Source organism: Phaethon lepturus, unplaced genomic scaffold (assembly GCF_000687285.1).
Source record: "Phaethon lepturus isolate BGI_N335 unplaced genomic scaffold, ASM68728v1 scaffold20101, whole genome shotgun sequence".
Lineage (NCBI taxonomy): Eukaryota > Metazoa > Chordata > Aves > Phaethontiformes > Phaethontidae > Phaethon > Phaethon lepturus.
Window position 1 is genome coordinate 1 of NW_010520038.1, and position 13,039 is coordinate 13,039.

Below are 13,039 nucleotides of genomic sequence, written 5' to 3' on the forward strand. Positions count from 1 at the left end.
TCACTGCCGACACCCTCCAGGCGGTCGGCGGCGTCCCCGCCGTGGCCCAGCTCACCTTGCCCACCCTGTGAGTACCCCGGCCGGGTTGGGGCGGCCGTTCTGCGGGGCGCAGCGAGCCCCCGCAACGCTGCGGGGGGCAGGCGTGCTTCTCGCTTCCCCGGGCGCGAAGCGAAGTGTCGAAGTCGGTTGCCCCTTTGTTGCTTCCCCGTCGAAGGGAGGTGCAGTGACTTAGTAGGAAGCAGGTAAAGGTAAGGGACCTAGAGGGCTGCGTAATTTTTGAGCGTGATTTGGCCAAACCCCTCTTAGCGACTTCCCAGTCTTCTTCCCAGCAGAATAATCAGCTTTAGAAGCAGCCGACTCTCAAAACTAGTTAGGTAAGTGGCAACTGAAAGGAAAGATTAACATCATGAAGGTTGTTAGAAGCTCTCCCCTCCCTAACTTGTGTAGTTGTTGAGTGATGCACATTAGTAATGCTCTCCAGAAAGTCACAGTGTTACTTCATGCTCTCCAGTAAGTCAGTGATCACAGGTCAGTGTGGGTAAAGCTCTGCCTTTTTGCCATGGAATTATGAGTGTCCCGATTTGTAAGCCGTGATTCTTGAGCTCTTTGTCTCTGCCATTTAGTTCCGTCTGTCCCTGCCTTGCTGCCTGATAGCTGAGTGGCAACTATCTGTGCCTAAACCAATCCAAATGCACACAACACCTAAGTATGGAAACAGAATGAAACAGTTATGAAACCACCGATCTTTCTTGACAGTTGTTTGTTTAGCTAATGTGTTTCTGTATCTGGATGCAGGGCAGAACTTCATGAGGTCCTGGAAGAATATAAAGAAGGAGCTGCAAAATTTATAGGTAAAGTATGTGTGTTTGCTTGTATATCTGGAGAGATAACATAGATGGATCCCACTGGTGCATCTTTAGGCAGTACAGTAGGCAGAAAAATGTGAGCATAGGCTTTCCACACTTAGGCATTTTCTTACTCAAAGTGGCACTAAGGAAGGCTTGAAATAGTATGTTGTTAGTAATATGGCCAGAAATCTGTCAAACAGGCTACAGAAATAAGTGGTTTTGCTTTATTTCTCTTTTTCTGCACCCAGACTTCTCTTTGGGGGCTTCAGCACTGACTGGGATGGTCTTAACCCAAAAGTTGAGACTAGAACTGAAAGAGGTTTTACTGTAGCCCCCAGTCACTGCTGCAAATGGATCTTGCCAAATGCAATTTCTGACTTCTTTTGATAAGGAGAATTAGAAATTGTGGTGAAAATGATCTTCTCCATACATTTCCTGACAGTATCTTTCTGCTCAAGCTGGCTTTTTTGATTCTCATAAAGCAGTTAGTTTCATATGAAGATTTCCTGACAGGAGAATTTCCCAACGGGAAATCTTTGTCCAGTATGAAGAATAAACAGGTAAAGCACCCCACATCAAATCATTCTCAGCTGGCAGACGCTTCTGCCTCCAAGTTATTCCTCTTCTGAGAGGATGTTAGAGGAAGGACCCATGTTGGATTTGCAGGAGCTTTGAGGAGCCAAAACAGCAGGTGGAAAAGCTAATTTTTTCCATGTTAAATAGTCAGTTTTAGGAATGTACTCAACTTACGGATAGTCAAAAGCAGAACAGTCCGTGTTGCCGTAGACCTCAGCTACTGCACCAAGCCTTTGTGATCTTCATCAGTCCCTGTACTCCATTCGTGGAGCAGTTCATGAATGAAATCTTAACACCTTGGTGATAAGAATAAGTAAAGCAGCAGTTCCCATGTTTGTGACTGTCCTGAGTTTTTCCTCTGGCTGTCATAACAGATCATTAAAGGCCTGACCATGTGCAGTACGCAACCAAGACCACTGTTGTCAGGCTTATGTGGCGAAGGAACCTGAGTGCACAGTGAATGCAGAGTTAGCATCTTGTGTGAATGTCTGTGTGAAAGCCTGTGTTTATATCTGGGGAGGTAGCTCAGAGAACTGGAGGGTGATTAACCAAGTCAACAAGCTGCTTCTCTGGGACGCTTTGTCTCTGCATCTTGCGCTACATTGAGTATAGGGTAAATCCTCTTGAAGTGATGCCGTGTCTGTTTAATTTCTGTAATGTATAGACAGTTTTGTGTGTATGGAATCTAGCAGACTTTGCAAGAAAAAAGACCTTTGAGCTGCTAATACTTTTATCAAACCTGAGGTATTCTTATGAATGTTTTGTATGTGTATTATTAATGTATACAATACTATAAATTATTATAATTTAAAAAAAAGTTTTAGCATTTTTGTCCTATATACTCAAGCCAAGCTCTTTTTAAAAAAGCATATCAAGATTTTGGGCCTGCATTTCATTACATAAGCAAAGTTATGGCTTGGATTTCCAAAGGAAGTTTGCACCCAACTTCCAATAAATTTTGATTGCCTTGGGGCAACTTATTCCTTCAAGAAAATTTGAAAGTCCCTTTTATCCGAAACTTCTTGGAGGTTTCACCAGTTTCACTGACTATATGTGAGGAGAAAACTGTATGTCATTGAGACATACTATCTAGCTTTCTTATGACATTTGAAACCTCCAATCTGGCAGGGATGATAAATTTCTCATTTCTGTAGCTGATCTCTTCTCTCACTATATTTTGTCCTTCCTTAAAAGTTCTAGGCTTGAGGCTGTTGCTCAGTTTAGATTATGTCAAATGTCAGTTGTGTCCAGTGTATCAGTTGAGAGGTCAAGTGAGTCAGCTGGTGGGTCTGGCAAATTTCAGTGGCAAGAGTATTAGTCAAGAAGAAATGTAAATGAATCTCAAAGGAGCTCTGTAGTTTGCAGAACTAAAGGGTATTATCTGACTGTTTGTCCTGATGCTGCGCTCTCTTCTCTGCAGCTGTTAAAGCTGGGGAACAAGTCTGCCGCCTTTGGTGCTGAGAGATGAAATGAACAATATTTTTTTGCTTTTTTTTGTCAGAATGGATGTACTTGTGTGTGTGAGAATACCCTGTTCCCTTTTGCAAATTTACAAACCACATATTTGCATTGGCTTTGTTTTGGTTCATGAAACTACTCTGTGTCTGTTGCTCTGTTCCCAGGTATGCCAGATGCAGTGCTGTACTGCTCCCTTCATGACCCAGTCGCTCCCTGTCCATCTGGCTACAACACTAACAAGGTACAGTAACTGTAAAGACTTGCAAGAATCCACTTGAAGTTCCCAAATGAAAGCTGCCAGTCCTCCCCTCAATCTGTGTGGGTGTGCTTAGACAGCCACAAGATGGGTTTTTTTATGCTTTATAGGAAAATAAACGTTTGCACAAAGAGGAGTGTCATTTACATGCTCATACCTCCAACTAAATAAAGCTGGACATTTTCTTACTTGGCAGTGCGTTCCCTGAACAGTTCCTGAACTGTTAAGTGTCAGTTCAGTTAGAAAGGAGAGCTCTGGGCTCTCATGCTGTTCTGGTTAATATGGTAGTAAAAGAAAAAACATGTGTTTTAGCTTATATGCTGTACAAGCTTATGGTGATGCCACTGATAAGCAATAAACCAGAAACCCTATGTGTGTGTTTACAGTCTCCTACAGGCCCACAAAGGGGAAGAAATTAGTATTTCTGCAGGAAGGTGGCTCAGTGATCCAGGAGTGCGTAGTCTTGTGGATGTTGGCCCATTCCATCCCACAAGCACGCATGTTCCCCATGCAATCCACACACTACCTGCTGCCACCACAGCTTTGGCCTGGAGGGGCCACTCCTGGCACCTGCTCAGATATGGTCAGTCCAAAGCCTGTTTGGGTACAGTCACATTTGGTGAAAGGTCCCTGAATGACAGAGGATAACTACTGCCAGTCTGTTTTTTTTGCAGTGCATATTCTTTGCTGTTGGGAACCAAGTTGGATCCTGTCTCTCTGCAGGGAAGGAATTACTTGAAGTTTGTCTCACTGTTGTGCAGCTATGAGTTGATAGCAGCGATCTAAGCCTGGGTGTTGCAGGTTTGATTTTTTTGGTTTGGTTTTTTTTTTAAGCTGGTGAAGATTTTTGTCACCTTGTTGCAAGGCCTTCTGCAGCTGTATCTGTGCTGACAAATACTTATGAAAGCTTTTTGAAAACAATGGGACAGAAAGCTCTGGATTCTGTGACAGAAAGCCTGGCACAGGCTGGATTTAAATAATCCTGGGGTAATGCTCAGTTCTCTAAGCCTCATGGCTGTTTTATTTATTAAAGAGGCTTTTTTCCTCTGGAGAGCAGAATGAAGGTAACTAGACTTGATTGCGCTCTGTGCCCTTTGGCTCAAACAGTTCTGACTTTCCTCTGCCTGCCTTCACCAGCTGTTCCTTGGTGCTCGCCCATAAGAGGCAGCAGGTACTAATTGGCCAACATGCTGCCGCAGAACAAGGTATAGCAGCTCTGTTACATTTATTCTGCAGGTACTAATTTGAGATCTCCCTCCTTTGGAGTTGCTTTTTTTAATACGAAATTTACAAAAATGCTATTACTTTGGAAACTTCTGTCTGTTTCTTTGTTACTCAAATTTAGTGAAACTGGCTGGTGAGGCCAAAAGTAGTAATCAGGAGAAATGGATGGATGGACGGACAACAGACATGGTGTGTTTGCGCAATCCTTTTTTCTATTTTTGTCGAGACAGACAAAAAAAAATTTGTTCTGCTTATATTTTTTGCATCAGCTATCAAGCTCAATTTGTGAATTAGTATGCATGAGAACTGCACTGCTTAATCTCTCTGTCTGGCACAGGCTAGGAGAATGTGTTTAAACCCTCAAGCCCCAAAAAGTCCTCATAACACTTCAAGCTATAAGCTATTTCTGAGAGCTGAAAACCATTCCTCATTTAAAAAAGCACTAATGGAGTTGCAGATGAAAAGAACTAACTTCTAAAGGGCTCAAGCTCAATGCTTAACTTTCTTGAATATCCCTTTAAAATTTTGCAGCAGCATCACAAGTCTAACAATAATACAACAAAAGCAATTGCCAAGCTGCAGTCAAGTTAATTACAGATCCTGCAGGACAGGAAGAAGCATGGTAGCATAAGTAGTTGCAGTGACTGCAGTAACACTTTGTGAATCTGAATGTTGAGTGAGTTGGATGGTGACATCTCCTAGCCCAGAGGTGTTCAGGGAATGCAACCTCTCTGTGCAGGGCCTTTTGTCTTGCTTTAAAATCTTTTGAGGGTGGCATGGAGTAATGATGGAAGATGGGGGCCCATGTGCGCACACGGAATGGAAAGTGTCTGAAGAGACTGAGGAGACGTGTGTATACAATCCTAATGAGTACCTGCCATTTCTTATGTTGCTCAGTTTGAAAGCTGTGTATTTCTTTTGTACTTGGTATTTAAATCCCTTCTTAAGTGGCTGGAATTGGGACCTAAAATAACATTGGATTCTGAGATTAAATTGCCTAACAACCTTTTGTATTCTTCCCAGTGTGTCTGTGCGCTTTATATATACACAGATATTCACATGGGTGATACGAATTCACTGCTTAGAAGAGGAAGTACTTTTTTGGTTTTGCATTGTGTACAGCAAATTAGTGAACTGTATTGCCCTTTGCAGCCTCTGCTGATTTCATGAGATGACAACATAAGTTTGATAGGAATTAAGTCTTTCCTTTTTAATTTCTTTTTCCAATTCGGCCACTAATTTTTGTGATGATAGGCCAGCTGCTCTATCTCTGAGACTTCCAAGCAAGTCACTGTGTTGAGTGTGATGGTTTCACCAAAGAGTATCCCAGAAATCCCAATTCAGTCATTTATCTCCTTTTACTCGTTGTGCCAACTGCAGCTGATTATCTGAGCCATGCTCCTGGAGAGATTATCTGTGAACTATCATTCCTGTATCTGATATTTCACTAGACTGATTCCTTCTCCCTTTGACCCTTGAGATTTGTTAACCTTTGCAACTAGCGTTCATCCCTATTCTTCCTTGACAGACAGTGTCGCTGTGGGGAAGCTCAGGGCGCATGGAAGTGACACCTTCCAAGTTCATGGACATACAGCGGGCCATCCAGCCAGACTGGTTCCAGTGCATCTCTGATGGAGACACCATTTCTGGGGAAGTTGGTAGAAAAAGGGCCAAGAAGTCTGTGGATAGGTCACTTTCCTTCCTCGATATATGCCTTCAGCTGCTAGAGAAATCACCGGTAAGGTCCCAAAAATATTGGGGCAGTAGCACTGCAGCTACTTTGTGGTCTGTGTTGCATCCTGGGCCAGTCCCAGGATGTGATTTAGTAGGAAATCATGTCACACATATGTATCAGAGAATGCCCTCGTCCTGGACAAGGTATAACCAGTAGTGCAGTGAATTTTCCTCCTACCACTCTCTTCTTAACTTGCCTCCTGCACCAGGACACTGATCTCTACTTGTGCAGAACCACTTTTTTTTATTTTTTTCTGCTTTTGGACTGTAGTGCATTTCTTTCACTTACCTTCGTGCTGTATACATGGGCAAAGTAGGATCTTCTCATTCAGATTGAGACAACCCATCTTTTTGCTCTGAAGTCCCCTCAGTTCCAAGTGAGGGAAGACTTGCTAGAATTTGCCAGTGCTGTTCTTTATTTCTTCATTTTCAGGTTTGAAACTTCCCTTCCTCTTCGTGAAAGGGAACATATTATCTGAGTCTGTAGTACAAAGGAAAATGGGTGACAGGAGCTGATATTGGTATCCCCTGAAAGCCAATTCATTCTGAGATCTGGTATCTGACAGCCAGGATAATGGCACCTGCTTTGTGGTCTGCACCGACACATGTAGTGCTGAGGGGACACCTATAAAAAGCCATGTACAAAGATGATTTGTGGTTATTGCCTTCTATAGGGAGGTGGGAAGAATGGCACCAAAATTCTCAGTGAGTTAGTGTCAAGGTAAGGAGCAGAACCTTGTCTCTCCTAATCCTTTTCTACCTTACATTTGGGCTTCACAGTGTTGTCTAGGGGCTTATCTTACATGGGATGAAACACTGTGACTGACTCTGGCAAGTTCCTGGGAATGTGGGGTTTAAGTAGCAGGAATCTGGAATCTGGGCTGTGAGATGTCTTGTGTGTCTTTGGCAGAGCATGCTTTAACACTTGTAGCTTTCTCCTGGGCCAGGAACTACAAGGAAGTGTGATGTTTGGGGCAATCGAAGGTGGAGATATCTTGGAAGAGAGGCTCAGATCTGCCAGGGAGACTGCCAAGCGACCTGTGGGTGGCTTTCTGCTAGATGGCTTCCAGGGATGTGCCATGGCCAAGGAGACCAAGTTGAAATTGATAGCTTCTGTCACAGCAGAGCTGCCAGAGGATAAACCAAGGTAAGCTGTGTGGGCAACATCCCAAGAAGTCCATCTGTCCTATTATGAGGAGTGCCTACAGGCTGCTGTGCAATATGACTGTAGGAAATAATCACTGTATTGCACAGCTACGTGTGTGTGCCAGGCTGCATAAATTCTGCCACTGTCAGGATGCAGTCATCAACCCTAGTTTCAGTTTGTACCTGCAACTCGGACCATGCTGTGCACACACTGTGGGTTTCTCACATTTGGAGAATAATCAAGATTTTAGTTCAAGCTGTCTTTACTTTTTTTAAGAAGAATTACAGGTAGGATATGTCTGGGCTGCTTGCATTTGGCCTCTGAGGCCATGACTTACTTGAAGTTCAGCTCCAACGAGAATATTAGTATCAACCTATTTTACAGGGACCTCTTCTGAGAAACTGTCATGTTTCCAGTTCTCTCCAGTCTGAACTGGAGGAGAGCAGGGAGGGGTGCTGACAGAACCAGTCATCACATCTTATGGCAGCCAGCTCTGACCTAGTACCAGAGGCACTGAGCCTGTGAACTACCAGAGCTGGGGCAGCCTGGCCCAAAACTATTGTATTCTCTGCTTGGACTAGCATAGTCTGGGGATCGTTGTGTATTCTGAGTTGTTGGTTATGCCCATCAGATCCATGCCAGAGACTGGACAGGAGTGGCAGCATTCTTGACTCTTCTAAATGACTTAACAGTAGCTAAAGACTTCCAGAAAATAAGTGCTAATATATGCTAGTGGTTCAGAACTGGACTGGTTCCTTAGCATTGGGTTGAGCTTGCTGGCTTTCGCATGGGTTACTCTTACAAGAGCAGCTGCCACAGAAGTAGTATGAGTGCTTTTTTTCATAATTTCCTGAAGAGAGTGACTCATGCCCCATTGCCTTTCTGTAGCTGTGCTGCCCTCTGCTAGCTGAGTATTGCTCTGACTTAATGGTGTTCAAAAGGAAATTAAATGTGAAAGCATGTGTCTGGTGTTCCAGCTTGTTCATGCTTAGCGGTGCCTGGGGTTTGAATTTTCCTGACAATTAGAAGGCTTGCTGTGTTGTTGCCATCCTGTCTGGTTGAGCTACTTAAAAAGATCCTCTGGGAGCATTAGAGTCCAATCTGCTCAGCTAACCTTAGTGCCTACCAGTGTATCTGCCTCATCTATCAAATAGTTAGCTTCTCTGCTTAAGACAGGTGTTTCTGACCTCTTTGTAGGAAGAAAGCTGGTTAAGCCCTAGGGGGGTCTTGTAAGTACCTCAAGTGAATTTCAGGCAATCCTGCTTTCCTGAGTCACCCTTGCCATTCTGTCTAGAGAAGTTGTTTTGCAGCTGTGTTCTACCCCAATATGAAATTCTCTAGAAGACAAACACTTTCTGTGCTTCACACAAGAAGCGCCTGCTTTTTGTGTGGTGGTGAAATGGTTATTATGAACGTACTCTTTGGAGTCCTTTCATGTACCTAAAGATGCTGAAGTGTCTTGGTAAAATTTATTTTCCTTTTCAGTAGTGTCAGAACCCTTGCAAGAAAAAATGTTTGTCCTTACCTGTGCAAAGATAAGTTTCAGCAAGGGTTTTGATTATATATGCAGAATGACTGTTTTAACTATTGAGAATAATTTTCTCCCTGCCATGAGAGCCTGAAACGTAAGACACTCATGCTGTAAACTTCTCCCATCCTTTTTCTGTGCTCATCAATTTAATTGGAATACTTAGAAAAGTGACTAAAAATGGCACCTTGTGACTTCACTTATCAGCCCCTGTGTATTTTCCTAATTACCTGTTTAGATCATTGCCCTACATTTGCTGTCAGCCCAGCCATGCACCTGCAGGAGAGCAGGCACTGCTCTGTTCTCTTCTGCTTCACCCACCCTCAGGGAAGCTGCCAGATAAATTTGGCTAACAGCAGGATCTCTATTGCCATTGATGGCAATCCAGCTGGGCTCTTCCTGGCTCTTAATACCATGTCCCAGGAGATGTTACAGCCCAGGTTTTTGGGTAAATAGTTTGAGAAGGTAAGAGTGTAGAGAGGTGGGAAGAATAAAGCGAGAAACTTTTCTTTTCCAATGACATTTCTCATTAGTGCATTCTCCTCCAGGCAGTTCTCCAAGCGCTATATGAAATGTTTGTCACCTGAAGAACTTGTACCTTTGACCAGCCATCTACTGCTGTCTCTGCTGGTCTTGATCAAGTCTTTTTAGACTGTCTCCTAAACAGTTACCAAGCAAAGGGGTCTATGTGTCTGGTAGTTCCCTGGGGCACAAACATGACTAAGGAAAATATCTGTTCTATGGCATAGATGTTAGGTGAATTTTGAACTTAAGTATATTTCTGTGTGTGTGAAAGAAGCCAAATAACTTCAAACCTACTGAACAGAATGAGGTTTTTCTGCAGGAAATGAGGGATTATTGCTGTCTTCCATATGGCAGATAAAGAAAAGCTTGCCATGTACTGGATAGGTTGGAGGTAGGGAAATGGAAGCACACAGAATTCTGAGTGATGACTGTTGTACCCACTTGCCTTCTAGTTAGCAGTTGCAGGAATAAGCTACACGTGCTCCATGTGTCTTTTCCTTCAGGTACCTCTTTGCTTCTACTCAGAATGTTCTAGATTTGTCTTCTTGTGTGTCTTCTACAGAATCATCCATGGTGTAGGCAAACCAGATGAGGTCCTTGAGTGTATTGAAAGGGGAGTGGACATTTTTGAGAGCTTCTTTCCCTTCCAAGTGACAGAGCGAGGCTGTGCCTTGATTTTCAGTTATGACTATTGCCTGGATCCAGAATCATCAGGTAGGTTTCTTGAGGGTCATTATAATTTTTACTCTATCAGCCAGTATTGTGTCAAGCATAATTCATGCTTTGGAGGAACCTATATTTTAGGTTTTTGTTCCTGAAATAAGTGCAGTATCCACTGGAAAAAAAATGTAATTCCACTGTCAAGCGTTGCTTTTGAAGGTGGGGTATTTTGGTGGGAAACCTGTTGAGGGGAACCTGAGGCCTCAACCTAGGATCTAAATGTCTGATTAGCCAAACTATGCTCAAGTATTCCTTAAACAGTTACTGAATAGAGGAGTTTTTGTTCAACACCATTGGCAAATTTTCTGTTACCATTAGCAGTGAATGCTGGACCTCTTAAGCGGAGATCTAAGATCCTTGATATCTATAATTAACTGAATATGTGTCTGTTTTAATAACATATTTTTTAAGTCCCTTTTTCTTTCTAGCTGACAAAAGTTAGGGATCCCATTTCTTTAGGCAGCTTTCCTCTCTGTCCTTGCATTCATCAGTTCATACCAAAACAAAAAGGAGATGTTCATAACTCGTTACCTCATTATGCTATGATATGGGAGCATGTGTATTGCCCATTAAAGCCTCTATGAAATGTGTTTCAAGCACATCTTGTTTTAGCCTATTAAATGTGTTTAATACAGAAAAACATTTTATGTTTCTTCTCCTGGGTAGAACCCAGCAGCTTTTCATGCCTGGATAATTCAAAACCAGCTGAATAGAACAGAACATTTTGTTTCTTTGTGCTTGCTGCTATGGTTTTTTTTAACCCTTCTCTTTGTTTGTTCTTTACCTTGTCTCACCTTATTCTTAAATCATAAGATTCTAGGTAAGGACAATCTCTTTGTTCTGTGACTGATTAACACTTAGTAGACATGGATTTTGCAAATAGTAATATTGATGTTTCCAGATACATCTCCTGCTTAAAAACAAACGTTAAGAATGCAAACCTACAAAATTATGAGATGATTTTTTATTTTTAAGATAGACTGCTGAAAAGGTACATGTGGAATTTATATCTTCTGCATCAGTGCTACCAGACTCTTTTTATTCCCATTGTTTAAAAAAAAAAAAAGCACATCTAAATCTCTGACCCTGATGACCGCATGGAAGGCAAAATGATCAAATGCAGATGAGTTGCTTGTCTACTGTAACAAAATCTCAATAAAATCAATTTGTTCAGGTGACTGCATTCTATTCAGCATGCAGTTCAGACTGGAATATTTTTGACATTAAGAATTGAGCTCAGTAGAGCAGCAAAAAATTATACTGTTGTTTCAGCTCTAACTCTTCATTAGGTTTATTAGATTAGTTTTCGCTTGTCTCTTGCTGTTTTAATCATCTAAAATTGCATTTGTGTTAACTAACCTATGACAATTAAAGAAAAATAGTTGCTTACTACAGGGAAGAGTTGGAAACTTGTGGCAGGAGTTTTCAGCCGGCAAGAGAATAGCAGAAATACCTACTGTAAGCTTGCTACTCTTCTTCTGCCCTTGCTGTCTGTTCATAAAAGGCTGTTGACGTTTTATTTAAAACAGTTTTAAAACAAAGTGGGGCCCAGGACCTGGAGAAGAATGGTGCTGAAGACGACCAGGATGAAGTCTCCAAAACTGGCCCAGAAGTGACACCATTTGAGATATTTCTGAAGGACAAAAGGTACATGAGTTTGTGAGGAGGGTGCCTGCAGCTGTATCACTAAATATGATGCTTTTGACCTCTGTATTTGCTTGCACGTGGTCAGAAGCTGGATGGGAGACTTCATAAAACATGAAGATGTTGAAGAAAGTACTTCTGGAGATTGAATGGAGAGTGTTGGACAAGTGTTTTAGCTTGTTATCAGGCAACAGTGTATGACTAAAAAGACGGTGTGTCTTTTGCCTGACCTAAAGCTAGGGATTTTCTGATTATTTATCCAGCAGACATACTCTGGTCATAACTATGTTCCAGCTGAAAGACAGTAGGTTCACAAAGATTGTCTGGGGATCATTTTAGTCTTCCGCATCTAATTTGGGTCATCTTGATAGGCTAGATTTTATTTAAACAGTGGAGAGCCTCCACTTTCTGACTCAGTTTGGGCAGCTGCAGAGCAATTCTGCAATTTCTGGATACTTCAGAAAAATTTTGGCCAGTGTTACCACCTGTCCTTCCTTCTCTTTTCCACAGCTACTGCTAGGCTGCCTGAGTAGAAAACTGTATTGCCTTGTTCCATCCTCTCTCCACTTTGTAAGAATGGTGCATCTCACAGTAGATTGTTTCCGATAGCTTCCTCCTTCATAGACTGTGTGATAGCTAGTGAGGCGTGTCTTGCGCTGCAGCTTTTCTGCCAGGGAAGGCACAGATAAGGCCTCTTTCTGCTGTTAGCTGTGATGTAATCAAAGTTACCCTTTGACTTAGATGTAGGGCCTTTTGGCTCTGTAGTGAGTTCTGGCATGATATTTGAAGTCCTTTGTGCCAGTGGTGCTGGTCATATGTGTCAACACATCTTACAGCAACTGGATTCAGGCCCTCAGGACTTCAAGGCTTAGGTCCCTGCAAACAGCCGTGTAGTATCTGGATACTCTTTACTGCCTGAATGGGTCTCCTTACCTTTGACGTTATCCAACGTTGCTTCTTCCTTAGATACGAAGATGATTTTGGTCCTTTGCTGGAAGGATGCACCTGTTACTGTTGTCAGAGGCATACTCGCGCCTACGTCCATCACCTCCTCGTCACCAATGAGCTGTTGGCCGGTGTCCTGCTCATGATGCACAACTTCCAGCACTACTTCAGTTTCTTCAGTGCCATACGGGATGCCTTAAGAGACAATAAGATGGATCAGCTAAAAAAGCTTGTATTCAGACAGGCGCTTCAAGACCCAGAAAATGGAAAGCCAGGCCAGTGAGTTCAGAGGATGTTGCAGGCTACATCCTTATCCAATGGGACCGTGTAAGGTGGACTGCCAACAGTGTCACCTGGATCTGTTGGTAGTAAAATGCCTGCCTTCGTGGAGGGAATTGAAAGGGATATTTGAAGAAGATCTCACTTCCTGGTAG

At 42.7% G+C, this 13,039-nt stretch overlaps 1 protein-coding gene across 1 annotated transcript; it reads left to right on the forward strand.

Moving 5' to 3' along the window:
- Window positions 1-5: 5 nt before the first annotated feature.
- On the forward strand, window positions 6-12,888 carry QTRTD1 (queuine tRNA-ribosyltransferase domain containing 1; the record flags this gene model as incomplete). Its single annotated transcript, XM_010297262.1, has 8 exons — window positions 6-67; window positions 796-851; window positions 3,047-3,123; window positions 5,891-6,100; window positions 7,044-7,243; window positions 9,859-10,010; window positions 11,546-11,663; window positions 12,627-12,888. Coding segments are annotated over 8 exons (1,137 nt in total), but the record flags the coding sequence as incomplete, so codon positions are not given.
- Between the last annotated feature and the right edge of the window lie 151 nt (window positions 12,889-13,039).